Raw genomic sequence first — 20,707 nt, 5'->3', positions numbered from 1 at the left:
TTCAGACTTCAGCATTCTTTGTCCACATAGGTTTATTTACATTTTGGAGGTTTCTTCTGCCCTGGTTACTAAGTTACTTGATTAAGGGACTGGAAGAAGAGGATAAAAACAGCATATAGGTTAAGTTAAAGAATAAGCTGGGCCTTTTTTGCAGACTAAGCAGATTTTACAATGGCATGATCTAATTGGTTCAATGAATACATGGGCTGTGCTCTGATACTTTATCTGGGGAATATCCAGACATTCTAAGTTACTACAGGCCTTTGAAACTTCAACTAGTTAACTCATTAACTCTGTGAGTCCTTTCTGGCGCTCTGGTTTTGTCTGGTTAACTCTTTAAGTGCCATTTAGTGGGCTTTATTGCTTTTATTCTCTCTCCACCCTTTCATGTCTGTCTTTCTGCCTAAAAAAGGATTTGCTTAGAAAATTAGGTTATATGGAGATTGTGCCTCATTCAAGAAAAGTGTTGGTTCTAAATGAAGTGTGCTTTTATTATATGAGCACAAATTCTACAGTTAAACACTGAGAAAACTGCCTAGCATTTGATTATTTTTAATTTGCAATTTTCTTTTCCAGGAAGATTCCTGATGTTACACCTATTATAAGTGATCAGAAACCATCTGTATCAAAGTCTGGACGGAAGATTAAAGGGAGGGGCACAATCGTATGTGTGTTAAGACTTACTTGTCTAAGTGATAAAATGTTCTTACCTATAGGCAAAACCTTAGCTTTAATTTTAGGTTTAATTGAAAATCTATCTGTTCAAGGAGCTGGTTGTATTCTCCATAGCCATGAGAAGGTACTGCTATTAATTAAATCAAGGTTTACTGCTGTGCTTGAATGTGTTTAAGTATGAAATGGACATGTGTAGTATGTTGTGAGCATGTTGAGAAATCTTAGTATGTTGAATAATCTAGGCTAATGAATGTAACTATTAGGATTTGAAAAAGGACATTCTCACGTGATTACAGGTGAATCTCAGCCTTTCCTATTTCTTTTAGTCCCTTATGTTTGACATAACTTCATACCATCCTTTTGGTACTTCAGTCATTGTTTTTGAATGAGGTCTGTGATTTGTTCTTTAACTCTGTCCTCTAGCAGACTGTAACTGAGAGATATTTTAAAAACACCTATCTTGTATTCCTGCCTTTGTTTTTATAGCGCTATCACACGCCTCCAAGATCTAGATCCTGTTCTGAATCAGATAATGATGACAGCAGTGAAACTCCTCCTCACTGGAAGGAGGAGATGCAGAGATTGAGAGCATATAGACCACCCAGTGGAGAGAAATGGAGTAAAGGAGATAAGTAAGAGCTTTGAGTAGAAACACAATCCTGTGTCTACTGTAAGTGTTAAAGGAATAGAGACTTAACTTCTGGACTTTTCATTAAAGATTTACATTTAAAGTTAGAGGGACCAAAGAGAAAATATTTGGGAATACCTAAAGGGACCGACTTTAGGTGGTTTTACATGAAAATTTATTCTTCCTCACAAAACTATAAACCTACTGAATCTCTTGAAGATTTCTTTTTCAATTTTAGGAATAATCAAGATTTTAAAATTATACAGCAGATTCTTTCCCAGCCAGGCCTCTCAGTCACTGATGAATGACTTGGTACATAGGAATCTGTACACAGTGTGGCATTAACTTCTCTCTGGCCCCAGGGACTATTGCTTCTTCAGAAGTCTATCCATCTCTTACTCTCAGTGACAACCCAAGTGGGTATCTATTTCAGAAATGGGTCTGGCCCCCCGGGATAGCCAGTAATTATACACCAATGGAATCCTGTATAATTATTCGTAGTAGAATTCTCTTTGTTCTGTGGCATCTAGCAGAATGGTTTCAAATTGGAAGAGAAGGGAAAGGTGTGCATATGCTGTGTGGAAGTGGTTTAGACACAGTGGTACTAAGAACTGTCAGTTTTCAGCCCTGACATTACCCCTGAAACTGTAAAGTCTGCAAGTATTTTCATGTACTTTTCCCTCAAGTTTTGTAGTAAGTAGTTTAAGTAAAACCTTAGGGGAAAGTTTTGATTACATCTGTGAAGCTGAGGTAAAACAAGTCATGCTAGCTTTGTAAGAAAAAAGATTTCTCTTTAAAGGTCAGGCAGCTATCCTGTATCTGCAAAGAATCAGAATTGTTTGAGAACTTGATCTGACTCCCTCAAAATTTGTTCCTGGAGGCAGGGGGTTATGTGAGTGGATCTCAGCCAGGAACTTGGTATGTCAGCAGTGCTCTTGTGATTAGTTGACTTGGCTTTCAAAACTGTTTTCCTATCAAATTTGAAATTCCTTGTTTAACTTTGAAAAAAATTCCTGTGTAAGTCAGTCTGTTAGTAGTCTTGTCAGTGTGTCTCTCAAATAATGTCAAGACCAGTCTTACAACTCTGAATTACCCTTTCTACATGTGCTTAAAAGTGTCAGTGGAGGCAGTACTTTATTAACTAGGCTTCTGTCAATGCATTTGTATTGACAATAAATGTGTTTTAATTTTAAAGCATAGAAAACATGCTTATAAGTGTGCATATTTGTGTCCTTCAGATTAAGTGACCCCTGTTCAAGCCGATGGGATGAAAGAAGCTTATCCCAGAGATCCAGATCATGGTCATATAATGGATATTATTCAGACTTTAGTACAGTGAGACACTCTGATGGTCACCATAAAAAACGCAGAAAAGAGAAAAAGGTTAAGCATAAAAAGAAAACTAAAAAGCAGAAACATTGCAGAAGGCACAAACAAGAGACTAAGAAGCGAAGGATTATTGTACCATCTGACATAGAAACCTCAAAGTCTTCCACCCAACGAATGAAATCCTCTTGTGATAGACAACAGAGATCTCCTTCTTCCTCCCTCTCATCTCATCACTCATCAAAGAGGGACTGGTCTAAATCTGATAAGGATGACCAGAGCTCTTCAACCCGTTCCAGCAGAGACTCCTACAGATCAAAGTCTCACTCTCAGTCTTATTCTAGAGGAACCTCAAGATCAAAGACTCTGTCAAAATCCTCATCACATTCTCGAAGTAGATCAAAGTCCAGGTCTAGTTCCAAGTCAGGGCAGCAAAGGACAGCATCAAAATCACCACGGAGAATAGCCTCTCAGTCAAGTGACAATAAACCAGTCAAAACAGAACCTCTAAGAGCAACAGTGCCACAAAATGAAAACGTTGTAGTACAACCAGTAGTGGCAGAAAATATTCCTGTCATACCACTGAGTGACAGCCCCCCTCCTTCACGATGGAAGCCTGGGCAGAAGCCCTGGAAGCCCTCTTATGAGCGAATTCAGGAGATGAAAGCTAAAACAACCCATTTGCTACCCATCCAAAGCACTTACAGTTTAACAAATAGTAAAGAGACTGGTAGTTCCTCATCCTACCATAAAAGAGAAAAAAATTCAGGAAGTGATCGGAGTACTTATTCAAAATACAGTAGTAAAAGTTCAGAAAGCTCACGACGGTCAAGGAGCAGATCTTCTAGGAGTAGATCTTATTCCAGATCATACACAAGGTCACAAAGCCTAGCAAGTTCACATTCAAGGTCTAGGTCTCCCTCATTTGGATCTCATTCACGAAGTAAATACAGCTATCATTCACGGTGTAGTAGGTCATCTTCGTGCTCTTCGGTTAGCACTGATGATGGCAGACGGGCCAAGAGAAAATTTAGATCCAATGGGAAAAAAAATAACACTTCAAATAAAAGGCATAGCAGCAGCTCTGAAAAGGCACTTCGCAATAAATATGTCAAAGGCAGAGATAAGTCTTCAAGTCAGAGAAAGTATAGCGAAAGCAGGTCATCTTTAGATTATTCTTCAGACAGTCAACAGTCAAGTGTCCATGTTCCACAGTCAGCCCAGGAAAAAGAGAAGCAAGTCCAAATGGAAATGAATAATAAACAAGAGAAAAACAGAGGTGAAGAGAAATCCAAGTCTGAACAGGAATGCCCCCATTCAAAAAAAAGGTCTTTGAAAGAGAATCTTTCTGATCACATTAAAAATGGCAGTAAGCCCAAAAGGAAGAATTATGCTGGCAGTAAGTGGGACTCTGAATCAAATTCTGAACGAGATATTACTAAAATCAGTAAAAATAATTCCTGGCCATCTTCTGATAAGGAGGAAGGTGAGGCCACATCAGATTCTCAATCAGAGTTGGGTGAAATTCATGTCAAAGTCAAACCCACAGCAAAGTCTTCAGCAAATACTTCACTGCCTGATGGCAATGGTGCTTGGAAATCAAGCATGCAGCGGTCATCAGCCTCTGATTCGGAGGGGTCCTATTCCAATTCAGAAAACGCTAGAGGAAAGCCACAGAACCACAAGCATGGGTCAAAGGAAAATCTTAAAAGGGAACGCACCAAAAAAGTAAAAGAGAAATTGAAAGGGAAAAAAGACAAAAAGCACAAAGCTCCAAAACGAAAACAAGCATTTCACTGGCAGCCTCCACTAGAATTTGGTGAAGAAGAGGAGGAGGAGATTTATGAAAAGCAAGTAATGCAGGAGGCAACAGAGAAAAAAAAAGTTTCTGAAAATAGTGAGACCATTAAAGAAAATACACCCCAAACTGAGAAGTCCTGTGAGAACTGCAACCTTTCAGGTAAACATAATACAGTAACAATTTCATCAGACATCGATCAGCCTACTAAAACTAAAGATGATAGTAAACTCAGCATTTCTCCCACAGCTTTAAATTCTGAGGAAAACACAGCCATTTCTCCCCAGAACATTCAGCATATTGAAGAAGGTATCCCCAGTGGAGTGGAGGATGTGCTTCAAACAGATGACAACATGGAGATTTGTACTCCTGACAGGACTTCCCCAGCAAAGGTAGAGGGGGCTTCCCCTCTAGGAAATACAGTGCTTGCCACCCCAGATACAAGCGTCATTCTAAAGCAGGACAGGCAGCCAGAGCATCTGGAGGCAGAGGTGGTAAAACGGGAAGGCAGCAGCGTGTGGGAAAGCAAGCCTGGGGGAGCCGGGGGGGAACAGGACAGCAGCTCTGCTGCTCCGGCCAGTGCTGCCCAAAGCGCTGTGAAGAGGGAGGGAGCTGAGAAGAGCCAGATGGGCCTTGGGGATAACAAGTGGAAGCCCCTGCAGGGGGTGGGGAACCCTGCAGCGCCAGCTGCTACCACAGCCAGTGCTGTGGAAGCTAAGGCTTTGGCAACTGTGCCTGAAATGAAACCACAAGGATTGAGGATAGAAATTAAAATTAAAAATAAAGTTCGGCCTGGGTCTCTCTTTGATGAAGTAAGAAAGACAGCACGCTTAAACCGGAGGCCAAGAAATCAAGAGAGTTCAAGTGATGAGCAGACACCTAGTCGGGATGGTGATACCCAGTCCAGGAGTCCAAGTAGATCTCGAAGTAAATCTGAAACCAAATCAAGACGCAGAACAAGGTCTGTCTCCTACAGTCACTCAAGAAGTCGATCTCGAAGTTCCACATCATCCTATCGGTGAGCAATATTCTCTGTCCTTTTTTTCTCCCAAGGAGACCCTGTTACTGTTCAGCTTGGAAGAACATCAGAATTAGGGACAAGATCACTATTTCCATTTATTTGGAAGGGAATAAGGAGAAGTCTTGTGCTGTGTGACTCAGAGCAGATTGAGGACAAAGGGAGTGGTGATTTCAGGGTAAGAAATGTGGGCTCAGTATAAAAGAAAAACTTGTCATCGACTAAAGCTTTTTGGCAGTGGACATGAGTTGCCGTGTAAGGTGGTGACTTTGTCTTCAAAGGTGTGAGGCTGCTCTCTTACCTGTCAGTTATGCCTTAGAAAGGGAATCCTCAAGTTACAGAATATACGGGATTTAGACATCATTAGTCTCACCCTTCATTGTACCCAAATGGAAGGTGAGGGCCAGAGAGGCAGAGTTCCCGTCCTAAGACACGCATCTAGTTGATCTTTTACTCAAAGGGAAGGAAATGGTAAAAATGATCATCTTTAGTGGTTTTCTTCTGGTTTTTGTTTTTTTTTTGTATAAGTTGCTTCTAATTTTTGTCATCAGCATAAAACTGGATAGTGCAGAGAATGAGAATTTTTTTAAACTAAAAAATTGGTGATGGTGATAAGAATTTTATGAGTAATTTGTGTTTTTTTCTTATAAATATTTCATGGTTTTACCTTACTGTCATAATTATTCATATCCCTTACTGTGTCGTGCTTCATTTTCATCACTTTAACTTAAAACACAGTAAGAATTTTTGACCATGTTTTTCCATTCAAGTTGTTTATCAGTCTTTCTTCCCTTATTCAACTAGGTTTCTCTAAAAATAGCAACCGACACTTAGATCTATAGTAACTGTAATGATATATTCCTCGGTTGCTTGCAGTCTCTTTTGTGCCTTCCCTCCTGACCTCAGTAAACTGACGAGGATTCCCAGGTACTTGCACAGGCCAGTACCAGAGTGTGTTGTCAGGCCTTCCGCAGGCTTCTTCCAGCTCTCCTTGTCCCTTGGGACCGTTCCGAGCTTATGTTGTGGGTTGCTCATCCTCCTCTATCCTAACTCCCAGCAGGCCCAGAGAGCTGGTGAAAGCGGGCCTTTTCTCTCTAGGGCTGTCCTCCTAGATGAAGGTGCCTGTCAGGCTGCTCCAGCCTCCTCTGAGCTTGATTCCTACCTGCCATTCCCACTCACAGTCAGAGCTGCTGGTGATTGGACACTCTCATTTGCCCTCCTACCACTGCCTTTGGAATGCTGGCTAGGATTTCATTTCATAAAGGAAGACAGTGAGGTATAGAAAGGCTAACGAATTTGCTCTGAGTTATGCAGCTAACAGGTAGTAGACTGCCTCTGTTTTGGTTACCTGCCTGGGCCTGACTCTCCTACGAAGCTGTGAAGTCACTGAAGTCAGAGACCATTCCCTACTAATCTCTCAGTCACCTCACAGAATCTGCTCTATAATTGTTTGTTGATTAACTAACTACAATCTTGTTAGAACATGTTTTCTTGCAGATAACTAGAAAGCAGATTGTATCTTCTGAAACACAAGTACACTTAATAAAACCTTTGAAAACATCACATAGGTAGCCTCTACATAGGAGCATTGTTCCATTCCTGTATGACAGGTGTAGAGTCAGGGGGAGAAGGGTGGGAGCCAGGTAAGTGCAGACGTGCAGAATTGCATTACTTAGGTTTTCTGTTCGTTTTTTTAACTATTAAATAGATATATAAAATATAAAATGGTAAAGGTATAAAAAAGTAACAGAAAATGTCATCTAGCTTAAAAATATAGAACTTGGACATACCTGGTAAAACTCTACCCAGTGCCACCCTACTTTTTTGGGAGTTAAATGTTATTTCAAACTTTTGTCATAATGTTGTTTTTCTTCACAATTTTCCCACAATGTTTCTATCCGTGTACAGTGTTACTGTTAAATGTTTTCACACAAAACCCTTCGGTATGTATGGAGGTGTTCTACATTTGCCTCTTTTTACCCAACATCATGTCCAAAGAGGTAACTCTGTTGATACACATGGTTGTAGTTTGTTCATTTTCCTACTTGAGAATATCTTAGTGTATATCTGTGTATTTTTTTAACACATTCCACTGTTAATGAAGATATGAATTAGTTCCTATTCTGGTATTACAAATAGGGCTCCAGTGAACATACCAGTAGTAGCCTTTGCTGGCTTTTATTCATTTTATTCTGTTCAGTTTAAACCCTCATTAGCTGTCACGATTGTACCACCTGTGAGGAGTTGGTGAAAGGTCCTTCCAGAGGCCTTTTCTCTGGTTGTAATTCACTTTAACAGCATAGTGAGTAAATAGTTCTCCACTCTGAACTGTAGGTCAAGAAGCTACTCTAGAAGTCGGAGCAGAGGATGGTACAGCAGAGGCCGCACAAGAAGCCGGAGCAGTTCCTACCGTAGTTACAAAAGCCACAGGTGAGCTTGTGAATCCCACCCTCCTCTGGGGTCTCCGTCCTGTCTGCTCTCAGGGCCTGCACAGGCATAAAGGAGTAGCCATTGAGAAGAATCCTGTCGCTGCTGAATACTAGACAGGTCTGTTTTCTTATCTAGTCCTTTATTCCAAAGAGCTGTTGGATTCTTACTGACTATTCTCAAGGTGGGATCTTACCAGAGTGAAGAAGGAAAAGTAGTAGAAACATTTAAAAGAGGCCCTGGCCACTCTATCCACCTCCCTGACCCCAGTATGTCTTCTTAACCTAAGTTCAGTCTGCTGTCACCTCTTGATGTGGATCAGGGACTGGAATAGGAGGGTTGTTGAGGAGCTGAAGGAAGAAGTGTGTGGAGGGCTACCCAGGTCTCTAGTCCTCCTGGCACCGCAGACCTCTTTTGCCTCTGAGATAGTTTGCACTCTACAGCTTTATTTTACTTACAAGAGTCCAACCTGTGCAGACCTTTCCCTCTTCCTACCTAGTTGGAGCCTCCATAGTGAATTTGTTATGTGTGTCTCATAGAAGGATTGCATAGAATTTAATCTTTCTTACAAAACCCAACATGCTTAAAACAAAAACAATATACTTTTGATATGAAAACAAAGTGTAGCTGCTGGATTTCACTGTTTTCTCCTTGATGGGCAAATGAATGTCTAGATTTTTGATATGGCTGCCCTGAGCCACAGGATGATGGTCCCTCATGTGATTGATACTAGGACGTCCAGCAGGAGCAGGTCCAGGAGCAGCTCCTATGAGCCCCACAGTCGGTCCAGGTATGGACAGGGATTGGGGAACCATCTGCGGGGGGTAGACTTGAAGGCCATGTTTTATTCCTTAATTCCCTCTTATAAAGTGTCATATATTAATGAAAAACTTTCACACGTGTTTTTCTCACGAAATCACACCCTTTTGAAATGAGATCATTTTGACAGTTTTTATCTGTTAGCCCATTGAACCACAGTGTCAAAAGTGATATTTGGTGTCAGATTCTAATGGCAGGTGTGTATTGAACATAATTTCCTAATAAGATCCACCAGATTCAGTCTTAACTCAGTGTTAATTTTGTGATATTTTTCAGTACAGAAAAGAAATCAACATTTTTCTGTTTAATATAGTAAGTCTCATTTGGAGCAGTTGTTAAATGTGTCCAAGTACTTGGTGAGCAAATGTGTCCTCTCGCTGTCACATAGTGCCCACGTTCCAAGGGAACACTGAAAATCCTAAAAAGAAATGGGACTGTGTGAGCACTGGGCACATTTCAGTGTGTGTGTTGCTGTTGAAGCAGGTCCTACACGTACGACAGCTACTACAGCAGGAGCCGGAGCCGGAGCCGGAGCCAGAGGAGTGACAGTTACCACCGGAGCAGGGGCCGTGGCAGGCGGTCCAGGTGGGTCTTCTCTTCTGGAGCCCCCCAGGCCGCTGTGGGCCCTTGGGGCGCGAGGCAACGCTGCAGGAGGAGGGAGAGCACGTGATCTGAGGAAGTACTGCTTTCTCTAGTATTCCGGCCACCCACAGGGAGCTACAAAAAGGGGCCTTTGCATTAAGAGTTGCTGGGTAATGTTCAAATCTAAAGTGGATTTTTAAATATTCACGTACTCTTGGGCAGACTTTTTTTTGAAAGGAGTAAAGAGGTAGTCACTCCACCATGGCCCACTTTAAATAAGGCTAGTTGCTAGAAATAGCAAAGTTGATTTGTCACTTTTTAAACTGAAGAACATATAATAAAATGATATAATCATGTATTTCAGCAGGATTAAGGTTTCTATCATCATTTAGTAAAAATATGTTCTCTCTATAAATATTTATAAGTATTATGTTTTTTTTTTTTTTTTTTTTTTTTTTTTTTTAAATAATTTTTTTTTATTAAAGGGTAGTTGACACACAGTATTACATTACATGAGTTTCAAGTGTACAACACAGTGGTAGAACATTTATATACATAATTCTAGGTTCCAGCTATCACCCTACCAGGCTGTTACAATATCTTGACTATATTCCTTATGCTATACATTACATCCCGGTTACTAATTTATTTTACCATTGGAAATCTGTCCTTTTTTTTTTTTTTTTTTTTTTGTGAGGGCATCTCTCATATTTATTGATCAAATGGTTGTTAACGACAATAAAATTCTGTATAGGGGAGTCAATGCTCAATGCACAATCATTATTCCACCCCAAGCCTAATTTTTGTCAGTCTCCAATCTTCTGAGGCATAACAAACAAGTTTTTACATGTAGAACAAATTCTTACATAATGAATAAGTTACATAGTGAACAGTACAAGGGCAGTCATCACAGAAACTTTCGGTTTTGCTCATACATTATGAACTATAAACAGTCAGTTCAAATATGAATACTGATTTGGTTTTTATACTTGATTTATATGTGGATACCACATTTCTCTCTTTATTATTATTATTTTTAATAAAATGCTGAAGTGGTAAGTAGATACAAGATAAAGGTAGAAAACATAGTTTAGTGTTGTAAGAGAGCACATGTAGATGATCAGGTGTGTGCCTGTAGATTATGTGTTAATCCAAGCTAGACCAGGGAAATAAAACATCCACGTATGCAGAAGATTTCTCTCAGAACGGGGGGGGGGTGAGGTTCTAAGCCTCACCTCTGTTGATCCCCAATTTCTCACCTGATGGCCCCCCTGCGACTGTGCCTGTCTTAGGTTGTTCCTCCCTTGAGGAATCTTACCCGTCTCTGGCTAACCAGTCATCTTCCGGGGCCATACAGGGAAATGTGAAGTTGGTAAGTGAGAGAGAAGCCTTATTGTTTGAAAAAGTTAGCTTTTTACTTCTTTGCATATTTATGCCCTGTGGCTTCTATGCCCAGCATTTGTCTTGAGGTATCTTTACCACTTGGAAGAATTATGATACTCGGTAAATTTGATATGAGGCACGAATTCTATTTAAGGGTTGTAATTAGGAAGGAAGAAGAAAAGCTATAGAAGTAGCAGGCGGAAGAAAACATGGGAAGATTGATTATTTCTTTGATATATCTTCTTGTAGAGTAACTTCAGCATGTATAGGTTTTAAGCTACTACTTAAATTGCACACACACATTAACATAATAGGAGTATAGTTACATAACCAAAGCATATCTGTAATTACCAGCCATCTGCAGTGAAACCAAGAAAACCAGTTAGGCACCTTAGGCATTTGTGAAAACTTATCTATGATATGGTGGATATTGTCCAAATGAACTTGAACAGTCTGAGAGAAATCAGACAAATTAAAACAACCCATTCCTGGGGACTGTTCACATGCCATATGTTCTTTTAACAATAAATAGTTTGTAGTTGTAAGACTTTGGAGCGCTACAATTTGCACTTCTCCAAATTCTTGGTTGAGTTCCAACAGTATAGATCCAGTCCAATTTTGTTGTTTTACTGTATGCACAGGCCAGCTTAGATATCTCCTTCCTTATTCCCATGGCAGGTCCAGGAACTGGTGGGATGAGTGCATCTACAGCTGTAGCAGTGCGTGGATCTTTGTTGGGGTTTTTTGATGATCATCTTCTGGCATGAGTCTTCCAGAGGGTGCAGATGTTGGAAGTTCTTTTTCATATCATATCTTAGTTCATTTTCGGGGTAGCCCAATTAGGCTTTGATCCTCTGTATAAACACAAACAGACCCTTTGCCTATACTTTTATATGCCCTTTATACCCTTGTGTAGAACTCGTTGGAGGTTACCACACAGGAACTGCCCTTTTTTTTTTTTTTTTTTTTTTTTGCTATCACTAATCTACACTTACATGACGAATATTATGTTTACTAGGCTCTCCCCTATACCAGGTCTCCCCTATAAACCCCTTTACAGTCAGTGTCCATCAGCATAGCAAAATGTTGTAGAATCACTACTTGCCTTCTCTGTGTTGTACAGCCCTCCCTTTTCTCCTACCCCCCCATGCATGTTAATCTTAATACCCCCCTACTTCTCCCCCCCTTATCCCTCCCTACCCACCCATCCTCCCCAGTCCCTTTCCCTTTGGTACCTGTTAGTCCATTCTTGAGTTCTGTGATTCTGCTGCTGTTTTGTTCCTTCTGTTTTTCCTTTGTTCTTATATTCCACAGATAAGTGAAATCATTTGGTATTTCTCTTTCTCCGCTTGGCTTGTTTCACTGAGCATAATACCCTCCAGCTCCATCCATGTTGCTGCAAATGATTGGATTTGCCCTTTTCTTATAGCTGAGTAGTATTCCATTGTGTATATGTACCACATCTTCTTTATCCATTCATCTATTGATGGACATTTAGGTTGCTTCCAATTCTTGGCTATTGTAAATAGTGCTGCAATAAACATAGGGGTGCATCTGTCTTTCTCAAACTTGATTGCTGCATTCTTAGGGTAAATTCCTAGGAGTGCAATTCCTGGGTCAAATGGTAAGTCTGTTTTGAGCATTTTGATGTACCTCCATACTGCTTTCCACAATGGTTGAACTAACTTACATTCCCACCAGCAGTGTAGGAGGGTTCCCCTTTCTCCACAGCCTCGCCAACATTTGTTGTTGTTTGTCTTTTGGATGGCAGCCATCCTTACTGGTGTGAGGTGATACCTCATTGTAGTTTTAATTTGCATTTCTCTGATAATTAGCGATGTGGAGCATCTTTTCATGTGTCTGTTGGCCATCTGTATTTCTTTTTTGGAGAACTGTCTGTTCAGTTCCTCTGCCCATTTTTTAATTGGGTTATTTGTTTTTTGTTTGTTGAGGCGTGAGAGCTCCTTATATATTCTGGACGTCAAGCCTTTATCGGATGTGTCATTTTCAAATATATTCTCCCATACTGTAGGGATCCTTCTTGTTCTATTGATGGTGTCTTTTGCTGTACAGAAGCTTTTCAGCTTAATATAGTCCCACTTACTCATTTTTGCTGTTGTTTTCCTTGCCCGGGGAGATATGTTCAAGAAGAGGTCACTCATGTTTATGTCTAAGAGGTTTTCGCCTATGTTTTCTTCCAGGAGTTTAATGGTTTCATGGCTTACATTCAGGTCTTTGATCCATTTTGAGTTTACTTTTGTATATGGGGTTAGACAATGGTCCAGTTTCATTCTCCTACATGTAGCTGTCCAGTTTTGCCAGCACCACCTGTTGAAGAGACTGTCATTTCGCCATTGTATGTCCATGGCTCCTTTATCAAATATTAATTGACCATATATGTCTGGGTTAATGTCTGGATTCTCTAGTCTGTTCCATTGGTCTGTGGCTCTGCTCTTGTGCCAGTACCAAATTGTCTTGATTACTATGGCTTTATAGTAGAGCTTGAAGTTGGGGAGTGAGATCCCCCCTACTTTATTCTTCTTTCTCAGGATTGCTTTGGCTATTCGGGGTCTTTGGTGTTTCCATATGAATTTTTGAATTATTTGTTCCAGTTCATTGAAGAATGTTGCTGGTAGTTTCATAGGGATTGCATCAAATCTGTATATTGCTTTGGGCAGGATGGCCATTTTAACGATATTAATTCTTCCTAGCCACGAGCATGGGATGAGTTTCCATCTGTTAGTGTCCCCTTTAATTTCTCTTAAGAGTGACTTGTAGTTTTCAGAGTATAAGTCTTTCACTTCTTTGGTTAGGTTTATTCCTAGGTATTTTATTTTTTTTGATGCAATTGTGAATGGAGTTGTTTTCCTGATTTCTCTCTCTGTTGGTTCATTGTTAGTATATAGGAAAGCCACAGATTTCTGTGTGTTGATTTTGTATCCTGCAACTTTGCTGTATTCTGATATCAGTTCTAGTAGTTTTGGGGTGGAGTCTTTAGGGTTTTTTATGTACAGTATCATGTCATCTGCAAATAGTGACAGTTTAACTTCTTCTTTACCAATCTGGATTCCTTGTATTTCTTTATTTTGTCTGATTGCCGTGGCTAGGACCTCCAGTACTATGTTAAATAACAGTGGAGAGAGTGGGCATCCCTGTCTAGTTCCCGATCTCAGAGGAAATGCTTTCAGCTTCTCGCTGTTCAATATAATGTTGGCTGTGGGTTTATCATAGATGGCCTTTATTATGTTGAGGTACTTGCCCTCTATTCCCATTTTGCTGAGAGTTTTTAACATGAATGGATGTTGAACTTTGTCAAATGCTTTTTCAGCATCTATGGAGATGATCATGTGGTTTTTGTCTTTCTTTTTGTTGATGTGGTGGATGATGTTGATGGACTTTCGAATGTTGTACCATCCTTGCATCCCTGGAATGAATCCCACTTGGTCATGGTGTATGATCCTTTTGATGTATTTTTGAATTCGGTTTGCTAATATTTTGTTGAGTATTTTTGCATCTACGTTCATCAGGGATATTGGTCTGTAGTTTTCTTTTTTGGTGGGGTCTTTGCCTGGTTTTGGTATTAGGGTGATGTTAGCTTCATAGAATGAGTTTGGGAGTATCCCCTCCTCCTCTATTTTTTGGAAAACTTTAAGGAGAATGGGTATTATGTCTTCCCTGTATGTCTGATAAAATTCCGAGGTAAATCCATCTGGCCCGGGGGTTTTGTTCTTTGGTAGTTTTTTGATTACCTCTTCAATTTCGTTGCTGGTAATTGGTCTGTTTAGATTTTCTGTTTCTTCCTGGGTCAATCTTGGAAGGTTATATTTTTCTAGGAAGTTGTCCATTTCTCCTAGGTTTCCCAGCTTGTTAGCATATAGGTTTTCATAGTATTCTCCAATAATTCTTTGCATTTCCGTGGGGTCCGTCGTGATTTTTCCTTTCTCGTTTCTGATACTGTTGATTTGTGTTGACTCTCTTTTCTTCTTAATAAGTCTGGCTAGAGGCTTATCTATTTTGTTTATTTTCTCGAAGAACCAGCTCTTGGTTTCATTGATTTTTGCTATTGTTTTATTCTTCTCAATTTTATTTATTTCTTCTCTGATCTTTATTATGTCCCTCCTTCTGCTGACCTTAGGCCTCATCTGTTCTTCTTTTTCCAATTTCGATAATTGTGACATTAGACCATTCATTTGGGATTGCTCTTCCTTTTTTAAATATGCTTGGATTGCTATATACTTTCCTCTTAAGACTGCTTTTGCTGTGTCCCACAGAAGTTGGGGCTTAGTGTTGTTGTTGTCATTTGTTTCCATATATTGCTGGATCTCCATTTTGATTTGGTCATTGATCCATTGATTATTTAGGAGCGTGTTCTTAAGCCTCCATGTGTTCGTGAGCCTCTTTGCTTTCTTTGTACAGTTTATTTCTAGTTTTATGCCTTTGTGGTCTGAAAAGTTGGTTGGTAGGATTTCAATCTTTTGGAATTTTCTGAGGCTCTTTTTGTGGCCTAGTATGTGGTCTATTCTGGAGAATGTTCCATGTGCACTTGAGAAGAATGTATATCCCGCTGCTTTTGGATGTAGAGTTCTATAGATGTCTATTAGGTCCATCTGCTCTTATAAGTATTATGTTTTGCATAACATTTTTAGTAGTGCTGCAAAAATCTTTAGAGTAGCTTTTTGTAAATGTCCCTATCGTGATGACTTTCAGTCTTACCCTTCCCCCATCCACTGCAGTTATAGTCAGTGGTCCTTGTAAAATAACAGTGTGATCTGGACCTGCCCTTGATTGAAACTCTTCAAGGCTCTCCAACTTCCTTCAGGAGCAGGTCCAGGCTCCTTAGCATTACATGTAAGGCCCTTCCACCTACCGATTGCAGCTTGGGCTTTTCTGTTTTCTCTCCTTTTATATGCTAGAACCTTTCCTTCTGCTGGAGACATGCAGCCACTCCACCATCTCCCTTCTTGCCTCTTACTATGGCCAGTTTCCACCTATCTACCTTGCAGGTCTCCACTGCAACCCACTGCCCCAGGAAGCCGTCCCTGACTGCTAACCCTGAGACCTCAGCCACCCTTCCCCACCTCCCCTCATCCCCAGGTGCCTTATTTGTCTTGCCCACTGTTCTGTACTATCCTTGGGCCCCAGGAAACTGCCCTCAATCTGCTTTTGTGTCCACAGCATCTAGCAGTGACTGGCTCTCTGAATATTTTCCAAAATGACTGAATAGTGACCATAACCAGGTCCTCGACTCAACTACCCAATGGTTTTGTCCATGTCCCATCCCCACTCACCCCTCTTTGGGCCCTCATTGTGACTTCCATATGTTTAATGAAACTCTCATCATACACCTTTTTTCCCTTATTTCCTCAGTCTAATTATTGATGTTCATTTTGGGTAACATGGGAAATTATTCTCATTTGCAATAGTGGATTTCAAGTAAATTCCCAAGATGTAACTTTTCTTTATTTTATCTTAACCTTGGTAATATCTATCATTTAAAGTGTCTTTGAAAAGTCGACAGTCGGTACCCCATTTTGTGTGTCCACTGCTATGCCACATCTGTATTGCTGTCAAGCCACTCACATCAAAGAAGAAGCTGTAAGAGGAATTTGGAGGGTAGACAGTTAACAGTGTTCGTATGTTTTTTTTGTTCTGCAGGAGTTGTAGATCTTACGGTTCTGACAGTGAAAGTGATCGAAGTTACTCTCATCACCGGAGCCCCAGTGAAAGCAGCCGATACAGTTGAAAATGTTCCCCTTTTTGATATGAATTATACCTATTTGTAAATATCTGATAACTTAAAAGTTTAAGAAACTTAATGGTGGTCTGTTATTCTGTTTCAATATTTGAGATAATTTCAATATTAGGCACTTCTTAATTGTTATTTGTTCATTTTCATGTGTGCAGAATTTAAAATACAAACACATCTCCTAAAATATTTTTATGCCACATTCTACAGTAGCCAACTATGGAAATGAATTTCATGTTCTTGAATCAAGAAATCATGAACTATAAGTGTAATTTTGGAATATTACTTTTGATAGACCATTTCTCTTCATCTCATATTGTTTAGAGTAGATTCTTTCTGCCCTTTTCAGTTGTTGGCACATGTACTGCCAAGCATAAAAATGTGAAGGAGAACTGTTAAAGGTGGCCAAATATTTATATACCCATTACCCAAAGTCTTACATATGTGTGCTCTTAAAAACAAACTACCCAGGAAGGAGAGAAGGCAGTGACTCTGGGCTTCTTAATTCATTCCTTACAGTGTTGTCTCAGAGAATCAAGAAAGTGGTCATCCTACAGCCCACTGTCTCTGTTTCTTTAGGCTGGTAGGTGAGGTTGAGAAGAATAAATCAGCCTTAGCATATAATACCTGCACTGTCTCTACGGATGTAATGTTTTATGTTCTTTTTAATAAATACTATCAGCAGTTTAAATTGTAAAAACAATTATGTTCCATCATGCTTTGGTGCTAGGTCCCTTTTGGTGCTTCTTTTAAGCATTGTTCTTATTTACTATATATTAATATCTCATAAGAAAGAGAAAAATGTGTACTCCCCAGCCCCCAGCTCCTGGTACCAAACATGGTTCCTTCTGAGCTGTATTGGAAGGCTTCTCTCAAGCACAGGCATGGGCCTGGAGCCCTCCTGGAGCAGGCAGGGTTGGCATAAGGGGTTGTGTGTCTACTCAGGCCTGATGTACATCAGTGACATGTGTGCCTCTGGAAGAGTGGACTTCAAAAGTAACAACAAAATCTAACTGCCACCATCCTGGAGACATTTTGCAGGCCTTTTAACTCTTTCATGTAAGAGATACATCACAACACTGTTGAACTGCTCTGAGCAACAGCATGCTTTTCCTGTTTCTACTCTGACCCACATGGACTGTGAAACCGTGCATGACGTGAGCAAACCCAGGATGACAGGGCAAGTAGGATGTACAGTACTGCATAAATGACACGTTTTCACAGTTTCAGGTTGTTCCTACAGAAGTGATTTGACCTGTGAAAACTGGTGTTATTTTTTCATTTAATGGTTGAGTTTTTCCCCAAGTGTACTTAATCACCTGAGTGCCAGTTTAGTCCAGTTAGGCAGGAGAAATCATACATGATATCTGATACAGAGCTCTTCACCAGCCTACCCCAAGGCCTTACCTGGTGTGCTTGGGAAGTGGGCAAGAGCCCTCAGTTGGAGGGATCTGACAGTACTTGATGGACGGAGAGGTGACAATGGATATATTAAAACCGTCACCCATAAAGATTCATAGCCAGAGTTAAGTGGTCAGTTGTTTACCAAGTTAACAGACAAGAGGACATTAGAAAACAGGACCTAAGTTGGACAAATGTATTTGCCAGTGAACACATAACTTGTGAGTCTTAAAGGGTTTTCAAAAGTTGCCTGCAAAAGAGAATATTGCTTTAATGATACACAGTGGAAAAAAACTGCACTCAGAACCCAAACAGAAACTGGCAAATCTAATTAGGTTAAGAAAAGTTACCCTTGAGCATTGTATTAGTTTGCTACTGCTGTGTAACATATTACCCCAACTTAGCAGCTTAAAAGAACACTCATTTCTTAGCTCACACTTCTGTAGCTCATGAGTCCAGTGAGGTATGGCTGGATTCCTCCACTTAGGGTCACACAAGGGTGAAATCAAGGGTCAGCAGGGCAGCATTCCTTTATGGAGACTCTGGGGAAGAATCTTCCAAGTTCATTCAGGTCGTTGGCAGTATTCAGTTCTTTACTGGCTGTCAGCCAGGGTCTTCTCTCAGCTCCTCAAGGCTGCTTGCTTTCCTTCGCGTGTGCCCCATCTATCTTCAATCCCGCCAAGCCTGTCAAGTCCTCCTCATGCTTCAAATCTCTGCCTTTCTCCTGTTTTAAGGTTCATGTGATTAGATCAAGCCCACTGAAAAAGTTTCCCCATTTTACAGACAACTCTGCTATAGAATATCCTCACAGGACTGATACATTCAAAGGTCCCTGGGGTTGGGGATGGACTGGCGGGAGGGCATTTTAGTATTCTGCCTACCCCAGGGCAGTAACTTTCCCCACTGGGGCTATAGGTGGCATTATATCCTGAAAATGTGGGCCCTAGAAGCCTTGTTTTGTCCACAGAAAAGAACACCCCTCAGCTGCAGCATTCTATTTGTGTGTTTACTGAATGAACTACAGAAAAAGCTTTTCTTCCTAAAGGGGATTGTTCTGTATTTTAAGTTATTTTTTAATAAAAGTGAATTGCATTGTATATTGTGCTTCTTAAAGAAAATACATTATTGGACTGTTTTTGTAACATCCTATTTACTGCAAATGGAACATCATATAGCTGATATTCAAAAACTGTAGAAAATGCTTTTTGTACATACATTGGCAGTATCTAATTTGTATACACTTCACTTAAATTTCCCTAAAACTTGAAAGGGGGACCTTGTAGAAATTAAAATATATACTTAGTCTAAATCTGAGTCTGTGCTTGTTTCATCTGTCTGTACTCATCTGGACTTCACATAGTCTTTTTGAAGTTTAAAAGGAAACACTGAGTCTCTGCTGGCCCACCAGTGAAGAGCTTCATCTCTGCGGCCCATGGCTCATTTTCGTGTTCTAGCTGCCTGGAGGGGTGGGGCGGAAGGGGAGCTAGAAAGGACTTCTGGAGTTCTGGAGTGAGAGGCAGAGATGTCCACCTACCCAGAGAAGCACTAATGGCGTGTGGTCTTTTTTCCCGTGCAAACTCCCGATTTCCTCCAGGCCTTGTTTGTGGTGATGTGCACGCAGAGGTCTTTGCTGAGGAAGGAATATACCCTATCCCTTTTGTGAGCTGCCTAGGTGTGGCAACATTTATCTGCTGTTACCCCCTACAGCCTCCACACTCCCAGCAGCAGTGCAGCAGGCACAGAGCACTCATCCTGGAGAAAACGTGTCGTGGTATTTTTAGCATCCACATAGGAATTTGCAGGGCAACTACAATTAACTTTTTTCTTCCTCAGACCACAAAGGAATGTGTATTTTCTTACACATTCTCACACAGTAAGGCTTCCAGAGATTCAGTTTTCATAACTGAGTGAACCGTAGACCCCCCCCCCCGAGTCAGGAAATCTCTGACAATAGCCAAATAAAGATACACTGCTTTAAAATTTAAAGAAAATTGTAGAGTCTGTTTACTTTAAGCAAATGCCCAAGTGAGGTTTCTTTTTAGTGAGCTCCAGAATCTTTATTCAAATTCTGATAGTGATCATTTTGATCAGCTTGTCAGTTTTGGGGGCAAATTTGTCAAGGGCTTTGGTTTTGACTGTTGTTATCTGGGCATTAAATTGGAGGTTAACAGTTCAAGGAAAATACCCCTCACAATCAGCTGTGACCACTGGCCAGGCGTCAGTGTTTAGAAGGGAAAGGAAGCTCTAGGTGTGGAGAGAGCTGTTTTGCACACTAGTAATGCAAACTAGGGCCCAGATGAGGGACCAGGAAGCAATACCTTACAAGTTGGAAGAGCCTAGGCTCAGATGGCTGGTTTTTAGAAGAGAGAATTGACTGCTCCTGCACATAGTGAGAGGGAAAAGCCTCAAGTCCAAGAGGGATGTGTGATCTAATGAGCTGGGTAAACTGCAAGAGGACTCCTCAGCCCAGAGAAGTTCACTGATGCTGTAAAGGCAGCAGCCTCTCAGGAGTCAGCAGGTCAAAGAGATGGTTTGGGTGCCCTGGAAAAAAATGGCACTTGCTGGCCTCTGGACCGGTTCTGGGCGGCTCCATACAGTGTTTGATGAGTATGAGGCAAGGACAGCCTACTACGACACACGACACACAAGAGCAGGAGGCTTTAATGGTCTGTCTGTCTGAAAGGTTTCAGTAGAGGTAGAAATGGTGTTCCCTTGCCCCTGCCCCTTCTCCCTGAGTCATCAGGCCTCAGGTGGGGTCGTGCCAGGCACCTGCCTATGCACCACTCACCATCTCTAGGCCATCAAGCCCCAGCCCCACAGACTGAGCAGACGTTAATGGTCAGCAGGTCTGGGAAGGGTGTTTCTCTTCAACCCTAGAGTCTTTAGGACATAGGAAAGGAGTGA

At 40.8% G+C, this 20,707-nt stretch overlaps 1 protein-coding gene across 12 annotated transcripts in view; it reads left to right on the top strand.

Moving 5' to 3' along the window:
* NKTR (natural killer cell triggering receptor) overlaps window positions 1-16,472 on the top strand; it is a 50,371-nt gene extending 33,899 nt beyond the window's left edge. For 6 of the 12 annotated variants that reach the window (XM_057497435.1, XM_057497441.1, XM_036897189.2 and 3 more), the window contains 7 exons: window positions 577-664; window positions 1,162-1,307; window positions 2,542-5,445; window positions 7,780-7,875; window positions 8,606-8,662; window positions 9,172-9,276; window positions 16,312-16,472. In XM_057497435.1, coding sequence (XP_057353418.1) covers window positions 577-664; window positions 1,162-1,307; window positions 2,542-5,445; window positions 7,780-7,875; window positions 8,606-8,662; window positions 9,172-9,276; window positions 16,312-16,399 — 3,484 coding nt within the window. In that variant the 3' untranslated portion in view covers window positions 16,400-16,472. Of the gene's footprint in view, window positions 1-576; window positions 665-1,161; window positions 1,308-2,541; window positions 5,446-7,779; window positions 7,876-8,546; window positions 8,663-9,171; window positions 9,277-16,311 lie in introns of those variants that run through there. The other 6 variants (XM_057497444.1, XM_036897190.2, XM_057497454.1 and 3 more) reach the window with 6 other exon arrangements.
* Window positions 16,473-20,707: the final 4,235 nt, after the last annotated feature.

This window comes from Manis pentadactyla, chromosome 1 (assembly GCF_030020395.1).
Source record: "Manis pentadactyla isolate mManPen7 chromosome 1, mManPen7.hap1, whole genome shotgun sequence".
NCBI classification, from domain to species: domain Eukaryota; kingdom Metazoa; phylum Chordata; class Mammalia; order Pholidota; family Manidae; genus Manis; species Manis pentadactyla.
This window is presented reverse-complemented; position numbering and strand designations above follow the sequence as displayed.